Source organism: Ceratina calcarata, unplaced genomic scaffold, assembly GCF_001652005.2.
Source record: "Ceratina calcarata isolate Rehan_Ccalc_2016 unplaced genomic scaffold, ASM165200v1 scaffold350.2, whole genome shotgun sequence".
Lineage (NCBI taxonomy): Eukaryota > Metazoa > Arthropoda > Insecta > Hymenoptera > Apidae > Ceratina > Ceratina calcarata.
The window spans coordinates 282,242-301,676 of NW_017157935.1; the positions used below are offsets into that span (position 1 = coordinate 282,242).

Below are 19,435 nucleotides of genomic sequence, written 5' to 3' on the forward strand. Positions count from 1 at the left end.
CGAGTGTCCTCCACAGTATGGGGGTTGGGATGGGAAAAAAGCTAACGAATTAAGGCGATCTCTAGGGCGAAGCTTCTTGCCCCTCTGGAACCCCTCGGATAAAAGGCTGCTCGATCTCCACTTATTGCCTGGCTGCTCGACTGAAACGCGGACCAAAGTGCTCGCGAGGGTCGAATCCAACTTCGTAATCGAGATCGTGATTTTTATTAGATTTTAAGAACAATTTTCCGACTTATAACAATTAATAGATTTCCTCTACTCTATGTATTCTTGTCTCATTGATAAAATAGGTAATCAATTACCAAAACTTTTGAATACTTTAGATAGAATTATATCAAATAGTTTATATCATACTATTTAATAAAATTTATCTAAATAAAAAAGTAAGCTTCGAATTTGATATGAATAGCTTGACTATTATTATCAAACAAAATGACTCCGACCTCAGTCAACAATGCGTTAACTGGAAAGGTTTATCGCGAACTTCAGCTTCAGAGCTCACGGAACCAAGTTCGATACATTAAAAGCTTCCACCATGGAACACTGTGATTCGTCGACGAGCAGTAGAGACGTAAATCCGAGAGGGTCTCAGTGTCTCCTGCGAGGCCCAGAAAAGTTGGCCACGGTTTAAGTTCAAGATAAAAGCGGAACGATGTACGCGTTGGTCGCAGCTCGCGACACGACGCGATGTAAACTTCGCCGGAAATTAATTGCTATGGCGAAGTTCGTGCCGTGACTTGAAATTACGATTCCCCGGGGATCGAATTCGGAGCCCGGCCAAACAGCTATTTAATTAATGAAACGCAATTCCGATATCTCCGGCTTCAGTTCATAATTCGTAGGCGTGAGGGTTTCAATCGAGCTATAATTATTTTTCCAAGGCAGCAGAGTATAACTGTGCAAATATGTAGAATTTTTCCATTCGTTATGTCAATATTTCTATCGCACTGGGATATCACAATATTGCTTTCTACTCGACCAAACATTGAAGAGTCGTAACGAGGAAACGTATTGCTTGGTTATTGAAAAAATGATTAGCTTCTTCAATTACAGGTAACGGCAGCCTTTTGTAAAGAAAAAGTCCCGATAATGATGTGGGAGGATACAAAATATAAATCGAGTGGAAAATGTTACATTTGATTTCAATTCAGAGTCATTTTAATTCCGTGAAACTTTTTATAAAACATCGTAATTTTACAGCCGGTCCATAAGTTGAGAAAAATTTGAAAAAGTCTGGATTCTCGCCAATATCGAACAGGCACGACATTTTATAAATTCCATACCGGACGTGTATTCCGTTTTATTAAAATGCAAACTTCACTGGCTGCTCGTAGCTCGAATCGAAGACTACAGTAATTGCTGATGTATTTCCGCAGGATATTCAAAATTTTATACTACTACTCGTGAAATATAGTCTACGATTTTCTATGATGTTTCTTGCATAAAACATTTCTCTGCATCATTATAAAAACGATTGACCACTTGAGTTGTATATATTTTTTGTTACGTCAATACTACATATTACACTATATTTCTTTACGTTGCTATTTATGTCAACCGATATATGATATACAGAAATATAAAAGATTTACAAGATCACCCCATATGGTTATTGATTATAAAGGGACAGTGCAAGTATTCAAGATTTATGACATATGGCACGAAGACACAGAAACTTTATGTTATTGTACAGCTTGCTGTAAATTCAGTCAGCGGTGGAGAAGGCATCCAACATTGGAAGTGGAACAGCAATTCACTTAAGGTTGCAGTAAATTCTAAAGATCCGAATTCGAAACGTGGTCTCCATCCAAATTGTCTGCTTTCGCTTGATATACAAAATTTATTGAACAACACGCTCTATAGCATTCTCCATCAATTTTACGATTATTCTTAAGTGCCACGAATTTCCCAACACAATAAGTAAAGAGTTAAATTCTAACTTCACTTACCAATATTTCTTGCAATTACTTTTAGAATCTTCCTATCAGTCTAATACTTTACGTTCACCTTATCATTCTACAAATAATCCCCCAACTCTACTTCATTCGTTAAGAAACTTTGGCCCAATTCGCAAAGTTATCTCATTGCTGTACACGTCACGACGACGGATTAATGCACTCTCGGCTCACGCGAGCGCACCAATTCCTCCACGTACACGGGCAACAGCCACTTTAATTAAGTGTAGGTATATATGTACACAGAGTGTACGGGTTTTTGTGTGTCGAACATCGACGAAGCGACTCCGTGCCTCCTCCTTAACGAAGCCAATCTTGGGGTTCGTCTCGGGGTCAAACCGAAGAACGACTTCGGTGACTATACCCGATAGACGAGATACCAAGACGTCGATCAATCTCTAATCAAAAATCGAAAACTGATCATTACGTTAATTATAATATATTTTAGAAATAGTCAATCTTTATTGGCGATTCAAAGAAATTATTTAACATTGAATTCTATCTATTTTTTAACATGTATAAATGGTATTATCTAATCAATAATTTGTTCACTTTATCTCTCGAGGCAAGGAATCTTTGCATATTCGATTGAATTTCATAATAGACTGCGGATTTTCATGCAGACTAAATTATTTATTGTAGTAATTTGGATACTGATCGTGCTTTGGATAGACATTTATTTTATCATTTATATATTGTAATGTGCGTTCTATTTTTTTTATATTCTGTGTATTTTTACACATTGAATACAGTGTTTATATTGTTTATACATTGAATTTTCTTGTAAATGTATAAAATCCGCAGTCTACTCATAAATAATCTATAAGAATTTCTTCATTTTAAGGAACATTGAACATATTTCCTTATTTTCTCTCAAGTCATGTTTTAAAGAAGTTTCATCGTCTTTGCGTTTGAAAAATATATTGCACACGTTTCACGCACAGTCAGGTTTCGCCAGTTTATTACATTTCCCGTTTGGCCATATACCTAGAAGCGCGTTCCGCCCGTTTTCCCAGTTGCTCCTTTCTGCGATTTTCATTCCTGCGAAACTACGAAACCCGTGCGGCGCACGTTTAAATTTGACGATTCGCACGATTCGCGACGAACAAACGACCGGGTTAACGAGCGAGTTTCCCGGTAACAGTTCACGCACTCGCTCTCCTCCCTCGGTGTGTTTGTCAACGGCGAAAGCGCGAACGCATATAGTAAACCGAAAATTCATCGTCGAAAATATAACGCCTAACTTTCGTCGAGTCATGTAGGCAGTAAACGCGTACACTCGCGTTCATAAGTCGCCGACAATTAGCAAAAAGTGAAAGAGAATTAAATGGAGAAATAGCAATCCCATTAAATTTGTAATATGGATTTTACTAAAATAAATTTTAAACGAATTCTTTAAGTTCAACGACTTCATCATATTTTGATAAAAAAAAGAATTGATTTATTTATTGGAGTGTTTATCAAATTTTGTCCTGAAGACTGTTCGATCCTGTCCGGAAAATGTCCTGGCGGATGTTCAATGTTCAAAGATTAAAATAATTTGTTTTCTACTGCCTACTGTTTATAGATAGGTGACAGTCTGCAGCCAGAATCCGATTGTAATCCGATAATAATCGAGCGGACGCAGACGGATTGAATTACGAAGCAGTCGAACTAAAAGCGGGGTAACGAGGTCCGTTTCCTTTTTTTTTTATCAGACGATGGTGTCGATAAATCATATTTCGAAACGGGAGGCGGCTAATAACGACCGACGGGTGGGGGAAACGAGCAAAACGACTAACGAGCCAAGCTGCCAATTAGGAGAAAAGCAGCGAGTCTAATAAATGGCGCTTCCTCTTCATCAACGAACACCGGAGACCAAGAGGGTGGCTGCTGATCCGGACTACGCGATTATTACTAAAAGAGATTAGAAGAAATTCAGTGAAGTAAATCATCTGACATTGCTCTCTCACTTCTCTCGTTCTTTCACGTTTGGCAGACGACAAAGTGTGAGTGATAGTTATCGACATATTAATTATATTAATGGAATACAGTAATGTAACGTGATCTGGTGTAAAAGAAAATTTATTGCCAACGGAAAATTAGTTACCGCTCGCACTCAAAATTGCGAAACAATCTGTCAATTCGAAAGCTCGACGAGCTTTTAATTGCGTCCATTAATTGGTAGAGGAAAGCCGAATTAGCTTTTTCGTCGGTGAAAGTCATTGAAAATTTCGTTGAAACTCCATTCTTTTGGCCGACGAGTTTCCCGGCGTGGCGCGCCGTTTTCCAGATGCTCCCACATTGTCATCGCGACGCGCAATCAAACTCATTTTCGAATCACGGCTTCAACGTGAATGCTAAAATAGTGTCCACCGAAAATGGTTCTCGAGACTCGAAATCGATTTTCACGCGTGCATATTCTCTGCATGTCACCGAATAGTGTTAAGGATAAAATCATTCACAAACTTCATTATTTCATCTAATTCTCGTACGATTATTTTAATAAAATTGTTTTAATAGAATTTCTATTTTTATAAAATAAATCAACATGAAACGTATAAAATAATGTCTCTAATTGTATTTATCAATGTACTGGTTATTACACAGTTTCAAATAAATCAATATTTGTCAAACCACAAAATTTGTTTGCTGCTATCTATAAATTTGATTTTGGCTTGCCGTCTCTGTCTCTGATCCGACTATGCTCTTTATTAACTGTTCAGTGGCTTGCAAACAAGACTGCACGTAAGCAAAGTTCGCTTTAATGATGCCATTAAATAAAGGACCGCCGATATTACAAGATTCAGTTTGGTCTTGCTGTTTCTGTATCTCATTCGATCGTGATTGTTGCTGCGATTTGCAAACAAGACTGTGTGCGTGTACAGACGAGGCATAGAATGTTTGCGCGGCATGCACAAAACTGTCGTCCAACAAAGCCATCGTATCGGCACGGATAGGAGCGCCGAAATATCTGTCCCGTGATGCACTTTTTTCGCTTCCGTTTCATGCGCGGACGACGACGCACAATGCGCGCCATCGAACTGTATATCCAAGGTGGATGAACTAAAAAACAAAAAATCTGTTGCCCGGCCGCGAAACGGGAGAGATACTATTTTCTATCTCGTGCACAGCGTGAGTTTTTTTCCATAGAATTTCCAAACGCTGCCAGGGGACTACGCTAATTTGCATAGTTCGTACAATGTAGTTCTAAAAAAAGGTACGCACAAAATTGTCATGAAATTTCTTAATACGAGATTTATTCAACCACGTTGCAAACCGTCAGCAATTCAGTTCTATTGCATAATTTAAGTACCTTAAAAAGCTAACAGTATAATTTAATTTTTAAACCATTTTTTTCATCGTACAAGAGTTTGATGTAGTAATGCATACATTTTACTGGTGGATGATAATAATTATACTGCACATTTTATGCATTTGTAGAAAAATTAGATTTATACAGATTTCATTTTATATGAAAATCCGCAGTCTAGTGATAAAATTATAATGAAGCTAATAAAAAGAAAAATAAGAACTCTATAATTTCTAATTCGTGATTCTAATGTCTCAAATCTTCGAAAAGAAGTTGAATACAGTTTCCACCAACAAGGGTTGATTTCAGATTTCTAGAGAATTATCAGAGACACATTCTGAATCGATGAGGGGGTTAAGGATAAGAAGCTGTGGTCGATATGTCATAAGAAATGAGGCATTTACTTTCAGATAATTCCACTGTGGGGTGGATAACGGGTTCGAAGGGTTGCTCAAGAGGGATCGGCCCATAAATTATAGGCAACTCCGTTCCGCGGACGCAGTAATTGCCCGTTTCCATGGTTAGAGGACTCCGGGCACCGTGGCAGGTAAACGCCGTCACTGACCCATTGTGGTCAACGCGGTCTACGTATAGATTCTAACTGCATTGTGGGTAATATGCCGCGGGTAATACGCCAACTCGTACATGCGAGTCCTCCCTCTCAACCCCCTGAGCCGTGCATTAACACGAGATTCGCCTCGCGGGCATCTCTGCAAAATTCAACCCATCTACTCTCCGAATCACGTCGAATTTTTTGGTTACAGACTGTTTTGTTCGATTTGTACAGTTTAATCGTAAAATTGCGCGCAATTCACCGGAGAATAAGGTTAATTATAATATAAGTATATAGAATGTGATTTAATTATTCCTTTATCATGACAGAAATTAATTTATCATATCATGGAAGCTACTTTTAAGGGCAGTACGTTTCATGTTACGTCAGAAAAATCTCATTAATCACGCGGCGACATAAAGGATCTCTAAGCGACCGGGAGACCACTCGATTAGCAAATTCCCTTCTTCGCGGAATAGCGCATGACTGCATCGAAAACTATCCATTTACGTCGACTTCTCGGAAACCAGCTAAAGAACCAACTAGACGCTCCTTACACAAACCTCTTTGAAACGTCCGTTCCTTCCTTGCTTTTGCGATAACTTCGACCGCAAGCAAAACACACACGCGAATTTTAAAAATCTTTTGAAGTTGCAGCTGAACGGTAATCGCGATTACGGTATCCGGCAGGCTGGTGTTCTTTTTTTCATTTGAACGCTAATAATTTGTCATTTGATAAGATCGCATACAAATCTCCAGCTGTGTCTAGCCTAATGGATAACTGCACGTATGCATTGCAAAAGCGAGTGTATGAATTAGAGAGGTAGAATTTATTCGATGAACTCTTAGGAATTTTATTGCTTCGAGACCGCCCTTTCTTTCATTTGGAGTACAATTTTATTGAAATATATGACGTCCCTAAAGTCTGGACACATAGAAAATCTTATTAACTATAATTTTTTTCCTGGACAGATTAAATATGGATTTGTCGATGGAAGAATAGAACTGATACTTCTCACTCAGTGGACGTGAAGGATGGTCATATCGAAAGATAGCAGATGAATTTGAATGAAGACCTTATTCGATATTCCAATTGAATAAAATGTTAATAAATTCATTTGTTGAAAATATGGATTTTTGTTTGAGTCCAGACTTTCGGGACAGTTCGTATTAATACGACTTATCTAAGAATGTACTACAATCTTTGAATTAATGCAATCTCTAATGATTAATGAAATGGAGTATTTGTCAGGTTTTTTTATAGCCAATAAACACATGAAAACATGCTATGAAGGGAGGTGTGTTCTCATCGAAAGGACGAATTTTTCATCGTTCCGAACAGCATTCACCACTGCGCAGCGTAGGAGTGGCAGCGGCTGCTCCCCATCGTGGATCGACGGCACGAATGAAAAATGATCGTTCGCTTGTTTAACGAATTGATACTGCACTTTGCTGAATGAAATCGAGCGAACCGGGAACGGAGCTGGTTCGAATTCCGTCGAGAGGTTCTCTGTTACGTCTAAATTATTCTTGAGGAAAATATGGCCGCGATCGCTCCTAACCCATACGAGAAAGGACGGAGAGAATGAAAAAGCGACGAGGCGCATGCAAATTTCGTTTGAATTACTATTGCCGAAGGTATATTACGAAACGATAGAGATCGATCCTCGCCTGTATGAATATTCTACTAAGTCTGACTACGACCGACCCTAACCACTTTCAACCTCTAACGATGATCAACCATTGGCTCGAGGCTGGATTTGTTTCCCTTCAGTTGAGTCTGATCAAAGCCCGTAACTACTTATAGCTTATCATGTATATTAAGCCTGAAGGTACTATAATATGAAATAGCAAATGCTTCCCAATAATTAATTTCATTACACTGTACCATTAGTAGCATTGCATAGTCAAACTGCAGACTTCGTAAGAAAAATTGAACGCTGGATAAAAAGTGAATAAACATTGCAATATTTAAACGCTAAAAGAAGTTTCAATATGAAACGCACTTTTTAACTGGCTCAATGTTCTTGAATAAAAATCTGCATGAATTGGATATTAATCCCTAATCTTCCGCTTGAGCTTTGGTAAACGAGTAGAACAATCGTGTTTAAAACCTAGCGAGAAGCCAACAAGTAGCACAATAATCCATCTCCTTTGAGTTCGAAGTGGCGGTATCCGAGCTAAGCCTCCTAGCTTAGGGGATACTAAGCTCCGGCTATGTCCAATTACCATACAAGAGTTGACTGACGCATTGAACACGCAGCACACGTAATAACGAACGCGATATCACCGTCCAATACCTTCCTACGTACAACGTCAATGACACCCACGTCAAAACGGTCAGATCAAAGAAATTCATTTCTCCGTTGTTCTACTGTCTCTCATACTTCCATATTCTACGCGTTGGTAATATTTTTATAGAAAATATTTACCAATTTGAATCAGATAATTTGCTTCAAACTTTTACTAATTTTCTCTCAAGTAGTTAATAAATACATCGCCCGAAACGGGATTATTAATTACAGAATGAAACGCGAATAACTATGGAAACATCGAGGCTCGAGTTTCGCATTCGATTATCGGAGCATCGAAAAGTTGACCGGCTTAATTGCAGATCGCGGTTCGTTCAATTTGCTAATGGTTCGCGATATACGGTGGGCGTACACGCTTCTCTTCGGTTCGCGCGTTTACGCAATCGCGCGCTTACACCGTTATTAACCCACTTCGTTACCGGTCGATGATGGATTGCCGGGTTAGCGGACGGGAGGAAGGAACGAGTCATCGACTATCCAGGAAGGAACTCGCGTGAAACGACCCGATCATCGGGATCATCGACGATGCCCTCGCGTTTTCATCGAACGATGGCTTACAATTAGATGGACATTGATACAGAATTACCGTGGGAATGCATTCAGTCATATCTATAACTAGATGCGTAAAAATACTTGAAGCTCCTCTAAGAGTCTGACAAATATCCGAGATTAGTAATCACACACTACTCTCGCCAAGTCTAAATTAAGCATACTAGAAACCAGACGGAAAGCCTTAGATATCTCTTTTGCTTATAAGATTATCAATGATCTTATACCTTGCTCTGTCGAATACCAAGTATATCATTAGCCTTTCCTCCAAATGAATTTCTCTTGACCGTCTAGTTCACCTAGAATTATGTCACTCTAAGTTATTATTTTTCATTATTAAATTTTATATATGTTATCTTAAATTTATATTTAATTTTCACTGGGTTTTATTGCTGTATACCAATGGGTTTTACAAGCCCGTATATGAATAAATAAATACAAAACATACTGATTAAAATAAGAGTCACGAATGACTAATGCGAATAAGAATGCATATCAAGTTTATTTAAGGGTCAAGATCTGTTTTTTTTTCATGTAGATCACTGGTTGGAAGAGCATGAGGGGAATCAGCGTCTCGAGTATGATTAAATCTGACGTAAAATGTCAGGGGAATGTAAATGCAGTAGATTGCTCACAGATTCGTTTCGAATTTGTTTGCGTAACACGATGGTCAACCTGTTTTGTATTCAACGCGGCAGTTGTCAGTCGATTTGGGGTTGCTTGTCTCATACCGCGATCCGCATCTCGCATAGGGTGAATATAATACCGAGTTGGAAGAATTCGCTGCTAATTTTTTCGACCCGAATTGTTAATTTCGCAAAATTCAGTACATTTTTGGTACTATTTAGATTTCAGAATTCTATGACTACGTATTAAACAATTAAAAAATATTAATGCAAGTGAATTTTAATAACAAATCTAATTCTATTTTAATAATCGCTTTTAATAATCTTCGGATCTAGCTATTCATTTTTCATTGTATCAGAATCAATATAATTCTGTTCCATTTCCAAAAAATACAATAAGTATTCTATTTAATTTTAGACAAACTAGAATGAAACTTAAACGTGCTGTACTAAACTCAAATGAGTTACAATAATTGAATCTACTATCAATTCTATTACATTGAAATGATTATGGGAACGTTTGGACTTCAAGCAAACGTATCAGTTGGCCGACTCGATTCCTCTTATCATCCGGGATAAGAACGAAAACGCGTTGTTCTCGCTTTCTACTATTCTAGATGCTTAATGGTACGGGATTAATTCTGCTTGACGGTGTCTAACGATACTCGACGCGACGGAAGGACGCGATCACCAACGATGAATTGTTCCACGCGGTTATTCCCCCCCGGCCGTTTTAACTTCGAACCGAGACAAAATCGGATTAATTTAGACGCGACGCAACGGTAAACTGGAGCCACGGCACGGCACGGCACGCCGCTCTGGTTCGCGTCGGAGAATCGTTCGACCTTGACGAGTTTTACATGCATTCTGACACGCTACAGGGAAACGTGTATCGATCGAAGCCGGTAACGAGCTCAGCTCCTATTGTTAGCCGGCTAAGAGGCTTTTCACACGTTTTGGCCATTGGACAGTTTTTGCCGCCCGCGGCCACTTCATCATCACATTTCTCCTTTCATGTTTTGTTTGCATTATTTATGACAGAATTTACTTCATTAGTATTGTTAGAAACATACAACAATAAATTGATAAAAGAATACGTAAGACAGCGTTCATTGAGCGAATATCGTTTCCAAGTATAGCAAAATTGATAGATAAAGGATAATGCGAAATGGTGTTTCGCAATGATTAACCTTGTACAATTAACTTACAACATATCGAGATAATTGCAACGAGGATGAAGATGTTCGAAGGTGGTTTAAAAAGTCAAGAGTTGAAGATGATTCCAATCGAGTTAATCCGAGGGATTTTCCTTCCGGTGAAAGCGTTCTTTTGATCCACATGGATCGTTCCTTTGTCAGGGGGTTTATTATGAAACGAGGAAGGAAACTGTGGGAAGGCGAGCGTTTCAATGGTCGTGCACTTTGCTGGAGACTGGGTAATTTAGCTGCACGCAACCACCGAGCCCCCTCTCGATGAAATTTATTAAATTGTTCCTCGTTGTGTAATTCGCTCTGTCCTCTCCCCTTTCCCTCGGTCTTTCTTTGACGGATTGTTGCAATTGCTACTTTGTGCTCGTTAATCCACTTGGACGTTTCGTAGCTGCCCGCCTTTGTTACCCGTTTGTTAGGAATTTCGGATAACTTTTCTAGAATTGCTCGCGTGATTTTCCCAGTGACTGAACCAGATTTAACTCGCCGAGAGAGACTCGTACAAGTGCCACTTTTATTTGTTTTCGTTAATTAAAAGTCTTTTGTACTTAATTACTCGTCCTCACGAGTGAACCTACACTCAAGTGCCCTACTTTGATCTTGATGGAACTCGACAGGCGCGGAGAAAAAATATGTTTGATACGTGTTTTAAGGGTAGTTTCTATAATTTCCGATCTCTACATTTTTACTCTTCGAATCTGATACTAAACTCGTGTTTTAATTCATGTGATACATATTGGGTTGGCAACTAAGTGATTTCGGATTTTAAATAAAAAGTCTATTGACAGAATCTGCAATGATTTAGTTGCCAATCCAATATGTATCACATGAATTAATAAATATACCGCATTTCACGAAAATCATAAGAATTTTTTAAAAATTCATTCACTATATTGGATTTGCTACTCTAGATTGAACAACCTGGTTACAGCTGATAAGTAGACCATAAAAAATGTTTTATGTAGAAATTAAAAGGATGAATGTATACAATAAGAAAATTGAAAAGTTAGTGTTTTAAGGATTTCTACCCTTTATGTATCAAAATGTACAAAACACGTGTCGAATATTTTTTAACACTCTTCACACCTTCTAAATGTCGTTAAAATCAGAGTGGAACACTTAGGCAGATCTGCCTGTCAGTTGTTTTCATGTTACTAAGGCAATAATGTAAAAGAAGATACTCATTTCCCCAGGGATATGTAGTTCCCATACATCCAGCAGAGATGGACTGTACATTATCCCGGTGCACGTCGAGCGCAGAAGTATTATAACTACGAAGGTTTACACTGTCGGCGATCCGCGCCGCGCGGATATTCTCGTCAGCCTTGAAAGTATGCAAACTCACGTAAAACGGATGAAATCATCCGCACGCGATCCGCGAAGCGAGTTACTCGCGCACGGGAAGAACGCGTGCGCCGTCGTCGTCGCGGTCCTTCTCCCCAGGAATTAATGAATTAATCGAAGGACGACGACGCCGCGATCCTTCGATGATAATCGATCGGCGCAATCACCCACGCGTTGCTCGTTACCGTTCATCCAATCGTCGCTGCAAATTACGAACAGTGATTCGAAAGAGAACACGCGCTACTTGATATCCATACGGGGTTAGCAAATGAAACGAGATGAATTGGGAAATCGAATTTTTAGAAGCGGTAGAAACGATAGAATGCCAATTTGGATGGAGCACCAATTTTTTTCAGTTCAATGCTTCTAATCTGAATAGAGCCAATTGGATTTGAAGAGGCTATACGTATCGAATATATGCACTTGATTATTTCAAGGCCTTCAAACTTGTTAGTCTTTGCAAAACATCGATTGTTAGTTTTGAAAGCGTGCTGGAGTGTATTTTTATTGACGTCTCGGCCGAAGTAGTCAGCCTTGGAATTATTTTTCGAAAGGAGCTGAATCTTCCGAACGTTAAATAATCATGAAAACGGTCCCTAACAGTTTGGTTCTCGCGTTGGAAACACGCGAGCAGATTTCGACCCGTTTTGCAATGCTAATACAGATTGGCTTAACGGGAATAACGCGGTTACTGTTCTCCAAACGAGGAAATTGTGAACAGAAACCAAACGCCGCTTATTTACGAGTAGAGACACGTTCAAAATGCGGCAAAAACTAACGCCTATACCAGATACCTTAGCCATATCTCTTTCAGTTCCGCCCCATGCCAGCTCGAAAAACGATTAGCCCCGAAACTTCGTAGCAACAGAATTACCGAACTCCCGTCACGGTTCGAAAACTAGTCCGGTTTGTCCCAAATACGCTCTATACAAGTATACGCTTGCTCTCCCGATTAAACGACCTTCTACGCTAGAAATTTGTAATTCTAAGAGCCTCTTTACCGTCTGATTGCAGGTTTTGTAGTGTCGACACGACGCATCGATCATCGGAACACGTCCATGAACCATTACTGATACATCCATAATTTTTTGATAAAATAAAACTAGATTTAAATATAGATTTTAATAAATGATTATGAATTGCACGTTTACTTCGTACCACTGCCCGATAATGATATAAAATATTTATCAAATTCATGCTGTCAGCTCACATTAATTTTTTAAGTAAGATTTTACTTCGGTTGCAGATATTAATATTCAAAATTCAATTAAGGGATCATGCATGCATAGAAAATTTAAATAACGTACAAGTGTATGAATGTTTTACGTTAATTATATGTATATTAGCAAACAGGAAATGTTGTGTACCATGACGAAACGTAATAATCGTGCAAAGGAAGCAGCAGTAGCATCGATTTTTTCCCCAGTTTCGTCCTAAATGTTAGTAGTTAAACGGTTCACGTAAAATTCCGCAGGCTCGTCGTCCATTTGCGAGATTACAGAGCCGGAGTAACAGGAGCGTCGCGTCGCGTCGTGTTGCAACGTAACATAACGCTTTCAGTCAGAAGGCGACCTCAAAAAGTTTTCGCAGCGTCGCGCGACGCTGCAACGGAAGGGAAGTTTCCGTTTGCCCCGGCCAAAAGTTTTATTACGCGTCCCGGAGAGGAGTCCCTAGTCAATATAACGGAACGCAGTATTCAGACACTGTTTAAACAAATTCTACGAGGAACCAGTTTCTTCCAACTTGTAGCCGCGCGCCAGAACGATGCGACATGGCTAGCGTATTCGTGAAATATTGAAACGATTTCGATACACGGTTCTGAATACTGAGTTGGTAAATGCAGAAATTCAAACCTGTTTCTATTTTAGAAATGTACCTATTTTTTCATTACAATTTTGGATTCCGAGTGTATAAAATTATTTAATTAACCTCAGAAATAGAAAATGTTTATGATACTTGAACAGCTAAAAGCCTTATAATAAAAAGGAAGTGATTCGTTTTATACACGTTTTTATGAATGAGTCGAACGAACGAACGTCAAAGTGAATGAACGCGGAACGGCTTTAAGAAAATTCAAGTGGTTGTATTATAGAAAGCAATTGATCCAGTTTGCACCTGTGACAGAAGGAAATGCCATTGATACAAGCGCTTTATATGCGTCAAATGCCCGGTCAGTTATGTTACTCGAAAGTAGCAGCCTTTAATAGACGACGAAAGGCTATTAGTATAATAAAATGCCACTCGAAGTGCACACGTGGGCAACGGAATCGGTTTGAGTCACTGAGACACGTTTACGATATCCGAGGAATGTGGATCGCGTGGGTGCGGTATGGATTTGAATTTCATTCTCAGGAAACGAGTTAATTCCAACAGTAGTCTATTACATTCATTACACGACTAGCTATTTCTTTATCATAATTGAAATTACAGTAGTGTCTGATTAACCATATGTACACCCGGAGAGGTGGATTTCTTAGAATCGCTCGTCGATCGAGCATGCAGCATGGATAAAACAATATAGACTCTGTGAATGCCACACTAAATAGAGATAATAAGAAGAAGAATAAGACTCGATGATCGCACGAATAAAAAACTTGTACCCTTAACTTTTTTCTTCGTAATCTATAATAATTTCCTTTATCTTTTTATTGTAATTCATGTAGCAAACTAATCTCTCTAATAATTAAAATAAATTAATTTTTTAGATCCAATATTAAAAAAGTCAGTCAATTTTGAAATGTGTATTTATGGACTTCACTGTATCTAATATATAATCTGATATTCGAGTGGAAATTATGGATATTGTATGTTCAATAAATATCTACAATCTTTGCAATAGATATCCTTACAATCCTGCCCAACCCTTCTCTCTGATCATTAAAGTCAAGCCAGCGCGTATCTCGAAAGAAATCCTCGATAATGGAAAGGAAAAGTTTCGACGTTGATCATTGCGACCCCTGACGCAGGGTATCGATAAGACGAAATTCGCCAGTGGATTGGCAAATGAAAGTTTTAGTGGCTCGATAACTCTGCGCCCACTCGATTGGGAGAATATCGGCTACGTACTGCTGATCGATATACGAGTTTCCAAGTCAGGTAGAATGCTCTCCTTGAGAAATCGAGCTCGTCGATCGATACACAAGGCATCCGTACCCAAAGTGACTGTCTTGGTCAATAAGAAAATCGATCAGGAAACTACACAAGTGTTTTATAAAATAGACAGTAGTATAAAATGTTCAGTAATAATTGTTACTGAACGAAAGCAGAGAAAAATATAATGTACAATCTTGAATAGGGAAACCTGAATTCTAGATGTTGGCTAATTTTCTGTTCTCGATTCCGACCACGTTTCAGAATTGCCAAAGACGTCGGGCTCTTACTATTGATATAAGGTATTACGAATGATTTAAGTGGCAGCGACAAAGGTGTTCATGCACCGACGCCTCGTTTATTAATTAATGGAAATTTATGGAAACGAAACTGCTCGACTCGGCGTTGTTTCGTCTACGCCTGCAAGGATTAAAATGTAGGTACGAGTAAGTTCGGGCAGACGGTCGAGTGACTCCTAACAACTTGCTCTCCGTGTACACCGATTCGCTTTTAGAGGATTACCGACCCTTTGCGTACAAATTTCATCATTACGCATGCTCGAAACAGGAAATACGATCCTCTCGGTTAGCCTCCGAGAATCTGGTAGGGCTCTCTCAAAGACAATGCTCAAGTTCTTCAATTACAATGCAGCTACTGCTAGAACTATTGTTGAGTTATAAATAGCGATCAAATCCCTTGGTGAATAACTTTACCTGGCACACAAATCTTTTCCTCGAAATTTATTATACATTACAGAAGTGATCTTCACGTCGTCGTTTTTATAAATATCACAGGAAACAATCTGAATCACTCGTCCTAATTCTTTTCCATTCTCGTCGGCTTGACACGTTGTGAATTGCAGCTACCGTGAACTCTCGTGCTGTGCTGCGTGGGTGACGACGCGGAGCACCTTGAGTGTCAAGAACACGAGGATACCGTGAGGATACGAGAGGCACTCGGTGAGTGATTAGGCCAGGCCAGACGAACAACGCTCTCTCGGCACTTCACACGGGCGAACAGTGACGTTTTGTCGCGCTTATCATCCAGCCAGCACGTGTAGACACGTGTGTGCATGACGCTGATAAGGACCACGCGGACCACTGTCAACCGATGCACACACCTACACGTCGTAGTAATCTCCAGTTCCTGCAGACAAGCGCGACTCGCGTCTGATCGATTGAGGTGTCGCGATCGGCGTGGACGTGCTCGTGAAATATTGTAGTGATCAATCTTTTTTTCTTTTTTTGTTCTGTCAGTGGAAAGCATCGACTCTTTTTGAAATGAAAAGCAGAATGAATAGAATATCTATGCTTTCAAATAAAGAGATATTATACTCTCATTCAATCTATTCTTTCTAATGATAGAAAGCCAGTTTTTCATATGTAAAAGATATTTCTCTATTAATTCGTTAAATTTTTTTATATGAACAATTAACCTGAACTAAAGTGACAAATTCTTGTTTCATATTTTAAATTGTATTATTATAATCATAATCTGTAACCTTAGTTAATTTTTTACTGTTCATAGACTATGTAAAGTTTTTGGCAAATTGCAAGGCTCCTTAACTTTCAAAAAATTCGTCCACGATATTATATTCTGTACTCTGTTCATGCTTTAAATTTGCAGTGTGCCATTTTTGAGACATGACATCGCTGAAGGGAGCCATATAACGTGCAGGGTAGCGTAGCGCGGAGCGTCGAAGGAAGTGCATCAAGAGTGAAGGGCCATGTTCGCGTCAAGTGGCGCGATGCACTCTCAGGAACCGCAAATTACGTTATTGCCGGGCACACGAGCGAGTAATCGATAGAGAGTACGACAGTGCAACGCGCTGTGCGTCGTATTTTTTTCGACAGGCATTTCAACAAAAAATTTCAAAAAATGCAGTGTATACAATAATATGCAACATTTAATTATTTGACGTTGTCAAAATTAATCTTAATCCAATTACGGCACGAATTGTCATGCATTAATTGAAATGCTGAACACAGTATTTGATACAATGTTCTTGCAATGGTTGACACAATATAGTAAATGTCCCACTTTCTGCTTATGCCACGATTTGTACTCGCTGGCTTGCAATCATATATAAAATTATAGAAAAAAAGTTGTAAGAAGGAATTGTAATGTGAACAGAAATTGGAACATTTACTATAATTCATGTAGTAATTGATACTAAAAATGGATTAAACAAAATGTTTTCAATCTTGCATTTCATGTCAGATTATAACATTTGTGAAGAGGAATGGTATAAATGTCATGAAAAATGTGTAAGATGCAAGATGCAATGGTGTATATTCTTTTCACTTTCGTCGAGAATACTAGCGAAGAAATGTAGGACAAGGCGGTGAAATAAATCATCGAGCGGAGAGACGCAGAGGCGAGAGATAAAACAGTCGAAACAGCGAGCTTCAGGAAAAGATTGGTGATATATTATCGCACGTTTTACGGGCTGTTCGCCTGTCGATTCTACTACTAAGTCGAAGTAACTGGATGAAAAATCCAGGATGATTTTTCAAGGAAGAACACAATTCACATGCAGAAGGAAATTTCTTTCCTGCCCGACTTCTTTGTAGTGTCAAGGTTACACCACTTTTTTAAAGTAAGCGATGCCACCCCAAAAATCGGTTTCTTATACATAAATATGTGAACATACGAAAGACTGAATGTACATAACGTTTCTTATATGTATGTAGATATGTAAATACATAAAGGTGGAATTAATATATGTTTCGTATTTGTAGATATGTATGTGGAAGGCTACATGAAAAATCGCTCTTAAGATTGTGTCGAATGTATAAATACAGTAATGTATTGTAAAAATTGGTAAATTTTTCGCATAAAAAGCAATATTAAGCCGCTGATCGAATCCTGCCCTCTAGTACGGCTACATAGTTATGTGTGAATGTATATCGAGAACATACCAGGAGTACAAGCGAATTATGAAGTAGCGCAGGTGCTGGTTTACCACTATCAATCCTCGTTGGGGCGATCATCGATATCCAATCGATATCGGCCTTCTTCCTGCATTCCTTTCCCTTCCTTCTAATACGCAAACTTCCTCGCAATTACGTGTTGAGTAATTAGAATTCCTTGTAAATTGCTACGAAGTTACAAGTCGATCGTTATAAAGCCGCATTTATAGTTCAATGTTGCGTGATCTGTTTATCAGTTGCTCGTAGAAACGTTCGTCCGAATCCAAGCAGAAAACAACGACTCGACTGAAATAACACCGCCTGGTTCAGTAAGACCACTAATTTCCAATAATATGAAATGAACGTTTGATTTGATAATCTAATTAAAAATGGTTGAAATATCATTTGGAATCTAGTGAAGGTAATATACGGAAGTTACATTTGGCTGGCGACTAGGACCGTGATATACGACTTCATTTAGGTATCTATCCCAAGCCGAAGACCGGCGATAGCAGCCAGACTGATAAGCACCCACGTGTTGATGCACGACGCTCGAATGACGTATAGGTTTTATAGGACAGAGGCGAATCGAAACGTCTGCGTCTGCCCGATATTAACCTTTTCACGTGCGCCTCCAAATTCCCGTCTCCCCTTTACGTCCGGGAAATGAACGCGCTCGCGGGATAGAAAAACCACTCTTCAGCTTTTTTCCTACCTATCCGATGGGAAATGGAGACGTTGAAATAGGGGTCGAAATGGAAGCGAAATGGAAAACGTGATTAATTTTTTGTTTACAGTGTCCCTTGAACAGCTCCAGATTTTTTTATAATAATCAGCGACTCGCAGAAATGTATTTCGGTGAAAAGCAAATGTAAAGAGATGCGAATTTCCGTCGAGAACAAGCAGGTAAATAAGCTCTGCAACCTGCTACGTTGCACTAAAAGTAACTCCTTTCGTACAGTGATTCAATGAAGATTGCAGCCATTGCGGTGTCATTACTCGCAGGCAATTAGAGTTAATAATCAAAGTAAAGAGGAATAGTACAGAATAGAAGACACAAGCGTGAGGAACGAGCCGGGGCGAAAGCAGCTACGTAAACGCGATCGTTAATAGCATGCGAAGTTGCTCGTGAAGTCAAGTATCGCCTCGGTTACCGATCACCTGAGACTGCCACTTCCGCCACGGACAAGTTTCGCAGTGGAGTTTCGAAACTCTGCATACCTGTCCGCTAGAAGCACGCGTGTATGTTACTGTGCACAGCAACCAGGGACAAAGCCAGAGACCGAATTTCCGTTTCGCGCACGTCCTCATTCTAAGGACCTACTTATGGACGAAATGGGATTCATAACAGAACCAATGTCAATTTTCCCTTTCGCGAAACGGAAGTTTCGAAAATGATCTGACACCTTCAATCTGTGTTCGACAGGTTTCAACCTCTTCGGCATTCACGCCATTTAAGGGGGCTCTATTAACATTCTGAAGCCAACTGTATATTAATAATCTGCAAAATCGAATTTTAATAGTTTCTATGGACAAGTGCATGATTCCCATATATTTCAAGTGCAACTTTTTAAGATTTATTACTTGAATTTGT

General features: G+C 39.1%; 1 protein-coding gene across 8 annotated transcripts in view; it reads right to left on the bottom strand.

The window, feature by feature from the left end:
- The window catches only part of LOC108625260 (RNA-binding Fox protein 1), a 232,621-nt gene that overhangs the window by 203,106 nt on the left and 10,080 nt on the right, over positions 1-19,435 (bottom strand). For 7 of the 8 annotated variants that reach the window (XM_018025110.2, XM_018025108.2, XM_018025106.2 and 4 more), the window contains exon 2: positions 8,889-8,960. The exons of the other annotated variant lie outside the window; for it this stretch is intronic. In XM_018025110.2, coding sequence (XP_017880599.1) covers positions 8,889-8,917 — 29 coding nt within the window. In that variant the 5' untranslated portion in view covers positions 8,918-8,960. The remainder of the gene's footprint in view (positions 1-8,888; positions 8,961-19,435) is intronic. 8 annotated transcript variants of the gene reach the window in all.